Raw genomic sequence first — 15,589 nt, 5'->3', positions numbered from 1 at the left:
CCCTTGTCTTTTTTGTGGTAGAGGCTGTGGGTTCAGAAGGTGCTGTTGAAGAAGCCTTGGTGAGTTGCTGCCTTGAATTTTATAGATGATACACTGCTGCCACTGTGCACTGGTGGTGGTAGAGGGAGTGAATGTTTAAGGTAATGGATAGTGTGCCAATCAAGCGGGCTACTTTGTCCTGGATGGTGTCAAGCTTCTTGAGTGTTGTTGGAGCCACACTCATGCAGGCAAGTGGAGAGTATTCCATCACACTCCTGACTTGTGCCTTGTAATTGGTGGTCAGGCTCTGGGAAGTCAGGAAGTGAGTTACTCGCCACAGTAAGTAATGCGTACTCAAAGCTCCAATATCCATTCCTAGCGGGCACTGCAAAGTCATAGAACTACTCCCCAAGTACTTGACAGGTTCAGGACTCATTGCCCTCTCAAAACTAATAAAAATGAAAAGGTAATTGGTATATGGAGCCTTAAAAATGAAAACTAGTAGATTTGAAGTGAGGGTCAATTATCAGAATATTAAAGTTATAACATTTTAAGCAGTTTTTAAATTTGCTTTCTGAAGTTTTAGTATTTTTTAAGTAAGATAAAATACTCCAGAAAATATCATGTTATTTATTGAATCAAATTATCAAATAAACAGTTGACATAAGGTTGCCTGTCATGGTGCAAAGTTGTTGATAGGGAAAACTAATTGCATTAAATTGCTGAGCATAGATTTTTCTTTCCCTCTTCCCAAGTATAATCAGTGTAACCTTATACTGACCTCAGGTTCTTGCTCATGATGTTGGATGGGTACCATGCTGACCATCACAGCAGTTCCCAGAACTGTTAACAGGGCCATTTTGTGATCCGACACCTTGGCCTTTTGCCATACAACTGCCTGAAATATGATGGCAGAGAATCAAATTCTTAGTACTAAATTTAGGTTTGTTTAGGTCAAGTTATATGGAGGTTTATATAATTACACAGCTTCACAAAGGTTTTCAGTACTAAACATATATACTTATTTCACCATACATTTTATATTATTTATGTATAAAATATTATGTATAATATATAACCACACACACAGATACGTATATCCATGCAAAGCTTATCTCAACACTGTAATGATAGCAGTTAACAGGATATATGGCACAAGGCAGCACTTCAGCAATAGCAACACCCCTTAGCTCATTGACCTACATTGGCTCCCACTCCGGCAATGCTTCAGTTTTAAAATTCCTCTGATTGTTTTCAAATCCCTAGAGATTTCTACGCTCCAAATCCCTAGAGATTTCTATGCTCCTCCAATTCTGGACTCTTGTGCATCGCTGATTTTAATCCTCCATCATTAGCAACCATGCCTTCAGCTGGCTAGGCACTAAGCTCTGGAATTCCTTCCCTAAACCTCTCCATCTCTCTGTCTTCCTTTAAGACACTCCTTAAAAGCTACCTCTTTGACAAAGCTTTTGGTCATTTATTCCAATATTTGCTTACATGGTTCATGTCAAATTTCCAGTAGATTTAATCTACTAAACCATCTTGGGGCATTTGTTTTACTATGTGAAAGGTTGCTATATAAATGCAAGTTGTTATTGTAGTGGATGAAGGAGATTCAGAATGTTAAGGCAATCAAGATCTTTTACCCCACACTTCTGGGGTTAGTCAGGTTCATAATAATTTGGAGCAAATCATAAATTTAAACTATATTCCAGGTATTTGAAAGATATTGCCTCTTCATTCTGTATGTATTTAAAGTGGTTGCTTTACATATATAGTTTCATAATGCTGTATCATCCACCTGTCTGATATGTTCACAGAACCATCTGGACTGCAAGAAACAAAATGATACAATAACAAACCCAGCTCAATTAACTCAAAAGCCAACTACATGCAAAATCTGTTAGTAAGTATCAATGAGTTTCTAGGATTGAAAGTGAAAACAATTCAGATCTTGTAAGCGTGCACTACTTCTGACTAGTGATAAAAACAATATTATGACAACTGTACAAAATGGGATAACGTCATTCACACTGTGGTATTTATAAGTCGCCTAGGACCATGTGACATTCACTCAATGAAGAGGCCACTCTTGAGGAACGCATAATCAGAAAGCATAAGTAGTTTTGATTTTTGCACAAGGTTAAAATATATCCTTACACATTTCTACAGGATACCAGAATTAGGTCACTGATTCAATGTGAAACTAAAATTGCACTGCAACTAGGAATCCCTTGAACCTTTATAAAGCAGAATGCAAGTGATGACCTCTTCACACACCCTCCCAAAATATTATGCAAGATAATATGGTACAAGTATTCGATTATTCGCATTACAACTATCTTTGTACATGAAGCAAAGAGAAAATGACATTGCATGTCAAAAATCTAGGAATTCAACAAAACTTTAAAAATTTGCTCAAAAAAATGCTCAAGGGCATTGCAATTCATCAGAAATATCTTACCCTGAAATGCATCATTTAAAATATATAGACATCCTGATATGCAAAATAATATAAGCCATTTCTAATGTTACAGAAGTAAGCTACTCTGCTCACATTTCTTGGCCTGCACAATTTATGTTTGGTATACCTGTCAAAAAGTCAAAAAGATTACAGATGTACACACATACAGCAACAAACTAAATCATTCTGTAAAGAAGTTAATCAGTGAAATATATTGGATTTAGTTTGACAACGTCCCAAATAGTAAGATGCAACTTTGAAACTTGATCAAAACATGTGATACAAAATCTGCAGAGAGCTGCTGAACGACAAGTTTAGAATGAAGTAAGGATTTCTAATTAAAAGTTTATCATGTGGAAGTTCTCTCCAAAACCATTTCAAGGGAGATTATGCAAAAAGGATTAGTGTTTTCAAAACTATCACTTATTTTTAAAAAAAAACTATATCCCCAATATGAAGGGCAAAGCACTGTGCCAACGTTTCAAACATTAGTAATTTACCCGTCAGCATTTAGCACTGGTTGACATTTGTGCAATGTCATTGTGACAGAATGATTTATTTCTCAGTGAGATCAATTTATTTTCAATGCCAGTAACTGGCCAGAAATGCACCTCCTCTTCACATTGCTTGTTGGTTATCTTCATCAGTGCACGAAAAGTAACCTTAAAAAAATTCAGATTTATTCCAATGATAAATTTTCACAGCATAAACTGAATTTTGTTCCAAGAAAACAGAAGAGAAGACACAGCCTTCTTCTTGAAACTTTGCTATTCAAATGTTTTGGTCTTCACTTTGTTTTCTCAGTGCCCCTAATAGTGTTGCTTGTTAGTCTAAAATACAGAACAGCGCATTCTACAGGAATGCTTGGGTAGATACCAAATTTGTTTTGGCTTCTGGAAAGTACTGCTCTGGCATTCTAGCAAATTAATCAAACAATCCAACTAGAAACGTTGTGCAATACAGTAGGGCAAACAAATGGATAAGCCATATCCTACAGCAGAGAAACAGGCCATTTGAACAAACTGATCTATGTCCTTTTAGCCTTTGGATGGACTGTATAAAACATGTAAAATTCTGACAGGGATGGACAAACGGGATGCAGGAATGATTTTTCCTCTGGCTGGGGGGGCGTCTAGAACAAGGGTCACAGTCTCAGGACAGGGAGTAGACCGTTTAGGACTGAGATGAGGAGAAACTTCTTCACTCAGAGGATGGTGGAGGCCAAGTCACTGAACATATTCAAGAAGGAAATAGATAGGTTTCTGGACTCTAAAGGCGTCAAGAGGTATGGTGTTGAGATAGAGGATTAGTCACGATCATATTGAATGGCGGAGCAGGTTCGAAGGGCAGAACGACCTACTACTGGTCCTATTTTCTATGTTTCCACCCATTCTACTTCATCTAATCCTATCAGCATATCCTTCTATTCCTTTCTCCCTCATGTGTTTCCCTTGATGATTCTGTGCTACTCACCTCAACTACTCCTTGTGGTAGTGAGTTCCACGTTCTCACCACTCTTTGGGCAAAGAATGTGCACAATCTCTTGGCCTAAGGACATATGCTGGTAAACAGATTGAACACTGAGGTGGGAGCATTTTACTTGCTGCACACCACACATAGGGTGTTCTAATTTTAAGTGAAAATTTAGTACACCTCTACACAGATACTGGTTGATAAACAGTTTACAATTCTGTTTTCAAGGATATCAATGTTCAAAGCTGGAAGGGGGTTTGTCAATCAAATAGAAATTTCTTGCACTGGCTGTTTTGCACAGTTAAAAATAAGCTATGCAATAAGTTATCCTTTTACTGGTCTAAAGCAATTCGAACTAAATTCATCTTTAAGAGTGCTAGTAACTTGATTATAGATAATAGATTAATTGGAAGGTATTTATTCTTGAAATTTTCAAGAAATTTCTTGGAAACGCTGCTTTCCAATTCAAGATAGCAATCACACCAAAGTACTGCTGCCACCTACAGTATCATAATGAAATTTCATTTAAAAATGTGAAATATAAACAGGGCAGTTCTTGTTTTAGTAATTTACTGTTCACATTTTAGTGACACAACCAAGTTAGGTAATAAACATACTTGAGGAATTTTGAGGCATCAAAACAAAAACAAAATGCAAAACCAAAATTTCCTGTGGGTTTCTACAATCTTCTAACAATAGGTGAGGTAACACAGTTATTTAAGTACATTATTTTTCTTCTGGGACTTGGGTCCAAATGCATTCCTCACAATGGAACACGTCTTTCTTTAAGAGTCTATACCCTGAAATGATCCCTGTGCAATCGGTACAGACGGTTTCAAATCCCTTTCCTAATCAACCATTGTTTCTCACCTCTAGACTCTAACTCTTCTGTGGCCACTGAAACTTTTCTGGTCTCTTCTATTTATACTGTATTATTATGGTTCAGTGCTATGAATTTTTCATTCTTGTTCACCACAAACTGCAAATACACTATCCTACGCCCTTGTTCCTTTCTACATCAACATGTGTTGAAAGCATGACTTATTAAGCTCTAACTCATTCTTTCCCAGGACTTTGTAGAACCTTTTATTTCTCTCAGCCGGTTCTTCCTCCTATAGTTTTCAGGATTATAATAGTAATGCCATTGAATGTCAAGAGGAAGCGGTTGGATTTTGTCTCATTGGAGATGGTCATTGCCTGGCAGTTGTGTAGTGCGAATGTTACTTGCCACCTATGAGCCCTGAATGTTGTCCAGGCCTTTCTGCATGCAGACATAGATTACTTCAGTTTATGAGGAGTTGCAAATAGTTTTGAATAATGTGCAATCATCAGCAAACATCACCATCTTTGATCTTATGATGGAGGAATGGTCATTGATGAAGCAGCTGAAGATGGTTGGGCCTAGGACACTGTCCTGAGAAACTCCTGCAGAAATGTTGCGGGGCTGAGATTTTTACCTCCAACAACCACAACACCTTCCTTTGTGCTAGGCATGACTTCAACCAGAGTAGAGTCCACCCCACCTCCGCCCGCTCCCACTGGCTTCAGTTTTGCTAGGGCTCTCGCTTACTCAGCTGAAAGTAATTGGTTCCATTGGCGTGAATTACTGTGGCAGGAAGTTAAACTAGCTTATGACTCATCAGAGGGTCTATATATGAGTCAGGTTTTTCATACTGCACGGTCAGTAAGGGATGCACAGTCAGGAGATGACGCCTGAGTGATATGAAGACAAAGACTGAGTGAGTAGCGAATTAGGTTTGGGTGGGAATTCAGCGCACGGGGGAAAGAGATGCTTTAAGGAAGGTTTTTTGTAACTTGATAAGTGTGTAAAGCATTTGTCAGATTTATCAGTATTAGTTAGGTTCATCAACAGTTGTAAGGTTTATTAAGTTAAGGCTAAGTATAATTAATATAAGTAAACCAATGTAAAATAAAGCTAATAAAAGCAAAATACTGTGGATGCTGGAAATATGAAACAGAACAAAGAATGCTGGAAAAACTCAGCAGGTCTGGCACATTTGTGGAGAGAGAAACAGAGTTAAGTTTTAAGTCTGTATGAATTTTCTTCACAGTCTGACTCTGGGTTTTCTTCAGGGTAAAGTAGTTAAAATAAGTGAAGTAAATTTAAGATATGGCAGGGTAGTTTGGTCACATGGAATGTGTGTCCTGTAGTATGTGGGAAGTTATGGATATTACCGGTGACCTAGACCACCACATGTGCAGGAAGTGTCACCAGCAGTAGAAACTTGAGCTCTGGGTTTCAGAGCTCGAGGGCGGACAGAGTCACTACATTGCATCTACAAGGCTGAGAGCTATGTGGATAGTACATTCAGAGAGGTGGGCACACCATAGCTTAGAAGCCTGGAGGCAGAAAGGGAATGGGTGACTGTCAGGCAGCTCAAAAGAACCAGGCAGGCCGTGCAGGAGTCCCCTGAGGTCCTGCCCGCTAATCAGTTTTCTGTTTTGGATAATGGTGAGGGACTTGGTTCCTTGGAGGGGTGCAGTCAGAGACAAATTAGTGGCACCACAGGCGGCTCAGCAGTGCAGGACAGGAGGAAAAAGAAGGGAAGAGCAGTAGAGATAGAGGATTCATTGGTTGGGGGAGCAGACAGGCATTTCTGTGGCTGGAGACGTGACTCCAGGATGGTATGTTGCTTCCCTGGTGCCAGGGTCAAGGATGTCACGGAGCGGCTGCAGGTTTTTCTTCTGGGGGAGGATAGACAGCCAGAGATCGTGGTTCACGTCGGTACCAATGACTTGAGTAGGAAGGGGGAATGAGGTCCTGAAAGCAGATTTCACGGAGCTAGGAAGGAGATTGTAAAGCAGGACCTCTAAAGCTTGCTAGTGAGCATAGAAATTGGAAAATTGAGCAACTGAACATGTGGTTGGAGAACTGGTGTAGGAGGGAGGGCATCAGATTTCAGAAACATTGGGACCGGTTCTGGGGCAGTTGGGGCCTGTACAAGATGGACGGGCTGTACCTTAGCAGGACTGGGACTAACCTCCTTGCAGGGAGATTTACTAGTGCTGTTGGGAAGGGCTTAAACTAGATCAGCAGGGGGGAACCTGAGAGAGAGCTCAAATTCGAAGGAAGCAAAACTGGTAAAAGGAAGTAGAAAAGTAGAAAGCAAAAACAGAAGACTGATGAAGCATAGGCAAGCATCAAAAAGCATCAGGAAAATAATGTTAAAAAAGCAGAATTAAAGACAGTCTCTCTGAATGCATGTGGCATTCACAAAAAGGTTGATGATTTGAATGTACAAAATGGGTATAATTTAATTGCCATTTTGGATACGTGGCTACAGGGTGACCAAGATTGGGAACTGAATATCCAAGGATATTTGGCATTCAGAAAGGATAGGCAAAAAGGAAAAGGTGGGGTAGCACTCTTAATAAGGGATGAGATTAATACATTGGTAAGACAGGATCTTACATCGATGGATCAAGGTGTAAAATCAGTTTGGGTGGAGCTAAGAAACAGCAAGGCACAGCAAACATTGGTTTATAGGCCAACAAACTGTACTGCTAATGTTGGGCACAACAGGAAATTAGAGATGCATGCAACGTAGCTAATACAGTAATAATGGGCGACTTCAATTTACACATAGACCGGGTTAACCAAATCAGCACTAATGTTCAGGAGGAGGAATTTCTCAAGTGTGTACAAGTTGGGTTTCTGGAGTAGTACATTGACGAGCCAACAAGGGATTTGGCTATTTCTGATTTAATTGTGTAATGAGAAAGGGTTAATTAATAACTTTGCTGTAAATGAGTCTTTGGGAAATAGTGACCATAATATGATTTAATTTTGCATTAAGTTTGAATGCGATATATTTCGTTCTGAAACTAGAGTCTTAAATCTGAAGAAAGGAAATTATGAAGGTATGAGAGGTATTGGTGGATTGGCAAAATACACCAAAAGATTTGATGGTAGACAGGCAATGGCTGGTATTTAAAGAAATACTACACTGTCTACAACAAATATACATTCCTCTAAGGCACAAACACACAAAGAGAAAGATAAATCAATCCGTAGTTAATGAAAGAAGTTAAAGATTGCATTAGATCAAGGAAGTGGCTTTTAAGGTTCCAGAAAAAATGGTAAGCCTGAGGATTCGGAGCAATTTAGGGCACAGCAATAAGGAGGTCCAAGAAACTGATTAAGAAAGGGAAAAGAGAATATGGATGCAAACAAGCTAGAAACATAAAGGAGGACTGTAAAAGCTTTTTTTGATATGTGAAAAGGAAACGATTAGCTAGGGCAAAGATGGGTCCATTACAGGTGGGGACAGGAGAATTTATAGTGGAGAATAGGGAATTGCGGAGAAACTAAACAGTTACTTTGCGTCTGTCTTCAGGGAAGAAGATGCAGAAAATATCCCAGAAATACTAGGCGATCAAGCAACTTGTGAAACTGAGGAACTAAAAGAAATTAGTATTAGTAAAGAGGTAGTACTTGAAAAGTTGATAAATCCCCTAGACCAGATGAGATTTATCCCAGAGTGCTGATGGAGGTGGCTAGAGAGATAGTGGATACATTGTTGGTTAACTTCCAAAATTTGAGAGATTCTGGAAAGGTTCCTGCAGACTGGAAAGTAGCAAATGTAACCCCACTATTTAAGAAGGGCGGAAGAGGGAGAATTGCAGACCTGTTAATTTGATGTCAGTAGTAGGGAAAATGTTAGAATCTATTATAAAAGTTGTGATAACTGGACATTTAGAAAAGACTGGTAAAATTGGGCAGAGTCCACATGGATTTATGAAAGGGAAATCGTATTTGACAAACTTGCTGCAGTTTTTGGAGGATATTACTTCTAGCATTGATAAAGGAAAACCAGTGGATGTGGTATATTTGGGTCTTCAGAAGACTTTTGATAAGGTCCCATACAGGAGGTTAGTAAATAAAATTAGAGCGCATGGGATTGGGGGAAATATACTAGTATGGATTGAAAACTGGTTAACAGACAGAAAGCAAACAATAGGAATAAACGGACCTTTTTCAGGATGGCAGGTTGTTACTAGTGGGGTCAGTGCTGGAGCCACAGTTGTTCACAATCTATATAAATGATTGGGGACCAATTGTAATATTTCCAAATTTGCTGATGACACCAAACTGGATGGGAACATAAATTGTGAGGAGGTTGCAAGGAGGCTTCAAGGAGACTTGGACAGGCTAAGTGAATGGGCTAGAACATGGCAGATGAAATATAATGTGAATAAGTGTGAAGTTATTCACTTTGGTAGAAAAAACAGAAAGGCAGAATATTTCTTAAATAGCAAGAGGTTGGAAGTGCTAATGTCCAAAGGGACCTGGGTGTCCTTGTTCATGAGTCACTAAAAGTTAGCATGCAGGTGCAGCAAGCAATTAGGAAGGCAAATTGGCCTTCATCGCAAGGGGATTTGAGTACAGGAGTAAAGATGTCTTGCTGCAGCTGTAAAGAGCCTTGGTGAGATCATACTAGAAGTATTATACACAACACAAAATTGGTCTCCTTACCTAAGGAGGGACATACTTGCCATAGAGGGAGTGCAATGGAGGTTCACCAGATTAATCCCTGAAATGGTAGGATTGTTTTATGAGGAGAAATTGGGGAGACTGGGTATGTACTCCCTAACATTTTGAAGAATGAACGGTAACCGCATTAAAACTTACAAAATGCTTACAGGCGTGACAGGGTGGATGTAGATAAGATGTTTCACCTGGCTGGTGAGTCTAAAACCAGGGGACATAATCGCAGGATAAGGGGTAAGCCACTTAGGACCGTGATGAGGAGGAATTTCTTCACTCAGACGGTGGTGAATTTTTGGAATTCTCTATCCCAGAGGGCCGTGGAAGCTCAATCATAGAGCAAGTTTAAAACAGAAATCAATAGATTTTTGGAGAAAGGCATATGGAAATAGTATGGGAAGTGGTGTTGAAGTATATGATCAGCCATGATTTAATTGAATGGAGGAGCAGGTTCAATTGGCTGAATGGTCTACATCTGTTCCTATGTTCCTTGATGCCATACTCCATCAAATGCTACCTTGATGTTGAGGGCAGTCATTTTCACCTCACCTTTTGAGTTCAGCTTATTCACCAATGTTTGGATAAAGATTGTCAAGAGGTCCAGAATCGTGCCCCAGCAGAACCCAAACTGAGTATCAATGAGCAGGTTATTGCTGAAAAAGTGGACTTCATAGCAGTGTCAAAAACACCTTCCAACACTTTGCTGATGATTGAGAGTAGATTGATCCGGTGACAATTGGCTGGATTGAATTTGTCCTGCTTTTTATAGTCGGGGCATTCCTGGACAATTTTCTACATTGTCAGGTAGATGCCAATGTTGTAGCTGTATTTAAAAAGCTTGGCTAAGGTGCAACTTGTTCTGGAGCATAAGACTTCCGTACCACAGCTGGGATGTTGGCAGGGTCTTTGCTGCATCCAGTGCCATCAGCCGTTTCTTGATATCATATGTAGTGGATCGAATTAGCTGAAGAATAGCACCTGTGATGCTGGGACTTCAGGAGGAGGTAGAGGTGTAGTCTTGTAGCGTAGCTTCACCAGGTTGGCATCTCATTTTTAGGTATGCCTTTGCTGCTGTCCTGCACTCCTCAGTGAACCAGAGTTGATCCCCTGCCTTGATGGCAATGGTAGAGTGAGAGAAATGCAAGCCATGAGGTTGCAGATTGTGGTTGAATACAATTCTGCTGCCACTGATAGCCCACAGCACCTCATGGATGCCCAGTTTTGAACTTCTAGATCTGTTCTCAATCTATCCCATTTAGCATGGTGGTCGTGTGACACAACACAACAGACGTTTATCCCAGTGTGAAGACAGAACTTTGTCTCCACAAGGACTGTGCAGTGGTCAGTAATATCATGAACAGATGCATCTGCAACAGGGACATTGATGAGGACGAGGTCAAGTAGATTTTCTCTCTTGTTGGCTCTCTCACAACCTGAAGGTCCAGTCTGGCAGTGTGTCCTTCAGGACTTGGCTAGCTCAGTCATGAGTGGTGCTAATGAGCTACGCTTGATGATGGACATTGAAGTCCCTCGCCCAGAGGGACATTCTATGCCCTTGCCACCCTCAGTGCTTCTTCCAAATGGTGTTCAACATGAAGGAGCATAAGAACATAAGAAATTTAAGCAGGAGTAGGCCAATTTGCCCCTCTAGCCTGTTCTGCCATTCAATAAGATTATGGCTGACCTGCTTGTGTTATAACTCCACTTTCCTGCCTGCCCCCCATAACCATCGACTCCCCAGACAATCATAAATCTGCACCGGTTCATCAGCTGAGGGAGGGCAGTAGGTGTTAATCAACAGGTTTCCTTGCCCATCTTTGACCTAATGCCTTGAGATTACATGGCGGCCGGAATCAATGTTGAGGAATCCTAGGGGAGCCACTCCCTCCCAACAATTTACCATTGTGCCGCCACATCTCGTGAGTCAGTCTGGCCAGTGGGACAGGAAATACCCAGGGATGATGATGGAGGAGTCTTAGACATTGGCTGGAAGGTATGCTTTGGTGAAAATGACTATGTTAGGCCGTTGCTTGACTAGTCTGTGGAATATTTTGGCACAAGTCTCAGGTATTAGTGAGGAGAACTTTGCCGGGTCAGTTGGGCTGGGTGTGCCTTTGTCAAAGCTGGGGGTAGCTCATATTTTTCTGTAACAGTTTGCTACAACTGAGTGGCTTGCTAGGCCATTTCAGAAGGCGGTTAAGAGCCAAACATCTTGCTGTGAATCAGGAGTCACATCTAGGCCAGACTCAATAAGGATGGCAGGTTTCCTTCCCTGATGGACATTAGTGAATCATATGAGAGTTTTTATAATAATCCAGTAGTTTCCTGATTTACCATTACCAATGACTAGCTTTTTATTACAGAATTATGAATTAACTGAACTTAAATCCCCCCAAATGCCACGGTGGGATTTGTACTTGTGTCTCTGAAGAATCAGTCCTCTGGATTACTATTCCCAGTAACATTACCACAATGCTACCATTACCAATTTCAACTTCCTGATCTTTTCTACTCTGTTAAACCTTGACGGTATCTTGGCCTTTTGTTTAGTTGGTGCAGGTCCAGAGCAGAAAATGTTGTCCAAAGAATGGCATGAACAAAGACACTCATTCAGAAAGACAAGGATGGTTAGGGAAGAAAGTAGGAAACACTAGTGCAGTAAAGAATGCCCTTATATCACTAGAATAAAGACATATTGTCAATTAAATGTGCATTGCTCATGATGGATTCCATAGTGAGCAGTATTCCAAATCCCAGACCTATTTTTCTTTTGAGTAAGATAACATATACTTTCCTGAAATGAAACAGTTGACCATTTACAGCCATTCTTAAAAGCTAGCTTTAAGAAAAACATGCACTTTAAGACTAGGAACAAAGATATAAAAAAAGCTGCTTAGCTTTTCCTCCATTTTGCTGGTAACAACATAAAGTCAGCCTTTTAACAATTTCTTGGCAGCAAAGCTCCCTAAGAATGACTTGTCAAAAATAGACTAAATGCTTCAAGATTGGATCTGCATGGAATGTCAACAATCTTAAAACAATGATTTATGAATGGAAACCGAGCATTACCTTGGTGAAAAGCCTTCAATATCTGCTGATCAAATACTTGTTCAGGACTGTAACACATTCTTTCCTGCCAATATTGTATTTTACTGTGTTTGATTCCAGATGGGTTTATTTTTCTATTGAGATAAATGTCTAAGCAATACTCAAAGCAACAACAGCAGTGTTTTCATCAGATGCTAATTGGAGTCATCCTGAATGGCCACAATTAAAATTACAAATATTCAAGGCCAGATGGGTAAATAGACCAACTCTTAAGAACATAAGAAAAAGGAGTAAGAGTAAGACATACGACCCCTGGAGCCTGATCAACCATTCAGGATGATCATTGCTGATCTTCTACCTCAACTCTACTTTCCCTCCCCCTCCCTATCTCCTTAATTCCCTTATGTCCTTAAGATTTGTTTTAAAATTGAACCCAGCAAAATAGGGTACTTGTGATAGGAAAAGGAAAAAAATCATCTGGGCTATCAAGCACAGCCCATCCAGGCATGCTGCAGCATTTTGTGCCATTGATCTCAGGTCTCAATCAGGCACTCTCGTGAAACAGGTACAAGGTCAGTGTTAAAAAAGAAACAAATGTTAAATTAGAAAAGTCTCTGGGAAATTTCTCATTGACTCACTAAGGAAATCAGGCAATGTTCCAGGAGACTAGAGCACCCATAACTCATCAGAATCCCATCCAATATGCTCCTTTCTCAGAAAATTGTCCAACTCCCTTTGGAAGGACGGTAAGAAACCCATGGGTATCACATACTTCTGTAATCTGTTCCAGAGGGCAACGACTTTGTATAAAACAAACTTCCTAATATATAAAGCAAGTTTTTGCTCAAGGATAAAAGCCTCCTCTCCTTAAGGGCTACAAGACTTGTAACATGAAAGACGTTCTATTAGGCATAGGTTGACAACACAAAACTACCCACAAAACTAGCATAAATTGGTAATCTCGCTCAAGCAGGTCATGGGGAGCTGCTACAGAAAACAGAAAAAAAAAAATCACACTTTTGCAACAGGTGGTTTCTGGAGGGCGATTAAAGTTACTGTTGGGGGCAGAAGAGAGTAAGTTGTTTGACGGGAGAACTAAAGATACTCTATTTTGTTAGTGATTTTTATAATCCTTAGAATGATCGACCTAAACGGAGTTGGTGTATTTGGTGACCGCTTTGGTGCCTTTGGAGGCAGCATGTTTAGCCAGTTCCCCTGGCAGCATGAGGCGGATGGCGCTCTGGATCTCCCTGGCTGAGATGGTGTGGCGCTTCTTGTAGTGAATGAGGTGCGAAGCCTCGGAGGTGACGCGCTCAAAAATGTTGACAATGAAGGAATTTATAACACTCATGGCCTTGGACAAGATCCTGGTGGAAGGGTGGACCTGGGTCAGGACCCTGTGCACATAAGTGGAATAGCTCTGCTTGCAAGATTTTTTCCGCTTCTTAGGCAGCTTCTTGGTTACTTTAGTCAGCAACTGCTTCGATGCCTAAACTTGGTTCAACTTATAACTTGTACAACATGGTTTCTAGGGCTCGGGAAATTAACGTGAGTTTGAGCAGCAGTTCAGGTGGGCAATTTAACTTTCATTGCCCCAACTGAATAAAAACTCAATTACTGTAACTGCTATCTCAGTTTCTTCTGGTAAGTGTCTGGCAGACAGTGCTTGGGGTGTTTTAAATTTTGAAGGTTTCAATTGACAAGATCAGGATGCAAGGTGCCCTGGATATGTATGACAGCACATCAGAAGAGGAAGACCATCACCATTCATGGCAGTGATGCACTGTGGTGGGATTAGCACACGCACTGGAGTGAGGTGCACGGAAGCAGAGCCAAGGTCGTAATAGGTGCCACTTATGTTACAAATAGATGCCACCTATGTTACATGGTTTTCAGACAGAGACTCAGCTTTCTCAACCTCTTGGAAGAGCAGCACTTCTGCAGACTGAGGTTGTCACATTAGGTGGTGGCAGATGTCTGCGGTCTCCAACAGAAAGATCTGCTCCATGCTTGGACCTGGTAGCCGTGCATTACCAGCAACTGTGATGGTGACTATTGCCATCATGTGTTTCATCAATGGATCCTTCCAGAGTACTATCAGTGACATACTCTGGCCTGTCAGCTGCGAGATACTTCAGGTAGGTCACTGATGAATTATTTGTCAGGGACAAATGTAAACATTCCCGTAGTTACAATATTCAGAATTAGCAGACACTCAAATGTGTCTCTCTGGTTCGCTTCTCTGATAGTGGGGTGCTGTGTCCTGCGCAATATTGTGCAGGTAGAGGGTGACATCGATTGTACACATGTGGCAATCCAAGCACCATCACAACATCCAAGACTTTTTATAAACCGCAAGCGGTATTTGTCCATCCAGTGCGCAACCAGGCAGGTCTGCGCCAGATTCCCTCAGTGCTGTCATTCCTTCATAGTGCAGCAGTCCAACAGTCCAGGCATCTTTATTCCAAGAAGCAGGCTTAAGCAAACTAATAGGAAACGAGGGATACTCAGTTCAAATTTTGCTTCTGACTCCCATCAGGAAACCCACCAATGAGGCGCCTGAATGATTGTGAAAACCAAATGACAATTAAGTGTCATTGAGCAAGCTATGAGAATGTCAAAGATGTGTTTCAGGTGCCTAGATAGGTTTGGAGGTGCCCTTCAGTACTCACCAGCCAGGGAGTCCAAAATGATAGCGGTGTGCTGTAGCCTGCAGGTGAAGTGGATGAAAGGGCTAATCACTCACCATTGGGTGAGGAGAACAAGGGGGGGGAGGATGAAGGTGGGGCACCCTTGCGAGACCAGCTGCTTATATCGCTGCCTGAGATGCCGCAGTATCACAAAGGCTTACCTAGTGTGAAACATCATGTCAGAAATTCTAAAGACTATCACCAGAACCAAAACCACCAAGCCTCTGACTAAATATCTTTCAATCACCTGTCCACCAAAAAATCCAAACAGGTGTTGACAGACACTGTGAAACAAGTGAAAAGATGAAACAAAAACAGAAAATGCTGGAAAAACTCAGCTGGGCTGACAGCATCTGTGGGGAGAAACAGAGTTAAAGCTTTGACTCCGTATGACCCTTCTTCAGAGCTAAGTGAAAAGGTGAGTTG

The 15,589-nt window shown here is 40.9% G+C and overlaps 1 protein-coding gene across 10 annotated transcripts in view; it reads right to left on the bottom strand.

The window, feature by feature from the left end:
• Positions 1-15,589, bottom strand: part of pms1 (PMS1 homolog 1, mismatch repair system component) — a 118,285-nt gene that overhangs the window by 54,431 nt on the left and 48,265 nt on the right. For 9 of the 10 annotated variants that reach the window (XM_041200199.1, XM_041200205.1, XM_041200207.1 and 6 more), the window contains one exon: positions 761-877. The exons of the other annotated variant lie outside the window; for it this stretch is intronic. In XM_041200199.1, coding sequence (XP_041056133.1) covers positions 761-877 — 117 coding nt within the window. The remainder of the gene's footprint in view (positions 1-760; positions 878-15,589) is intronic. 10 annotated transcript variants of the gene reach the window in all.

The sequence above is a fragment of the Carcharodon carcharias genome, chromosome 12, assembly GCF_017639515.1.
Source record: "Carcharodon carcharias isolate sCarCar2 chromosome 12, sCarCar2.pri, whole genome shotgun sequence".
NCBI lineage: Eukaryota > Metazoa > Chordata > Chondrichthyes > Lamniformes > Lamnidae > Carcharodon > Carcharodon carcharias.
The sequence above is the reverse complement of the archived record's forward strand: the minus strand, read 5'-3'. Positions and strand labels throughout refer to the sequence as shown.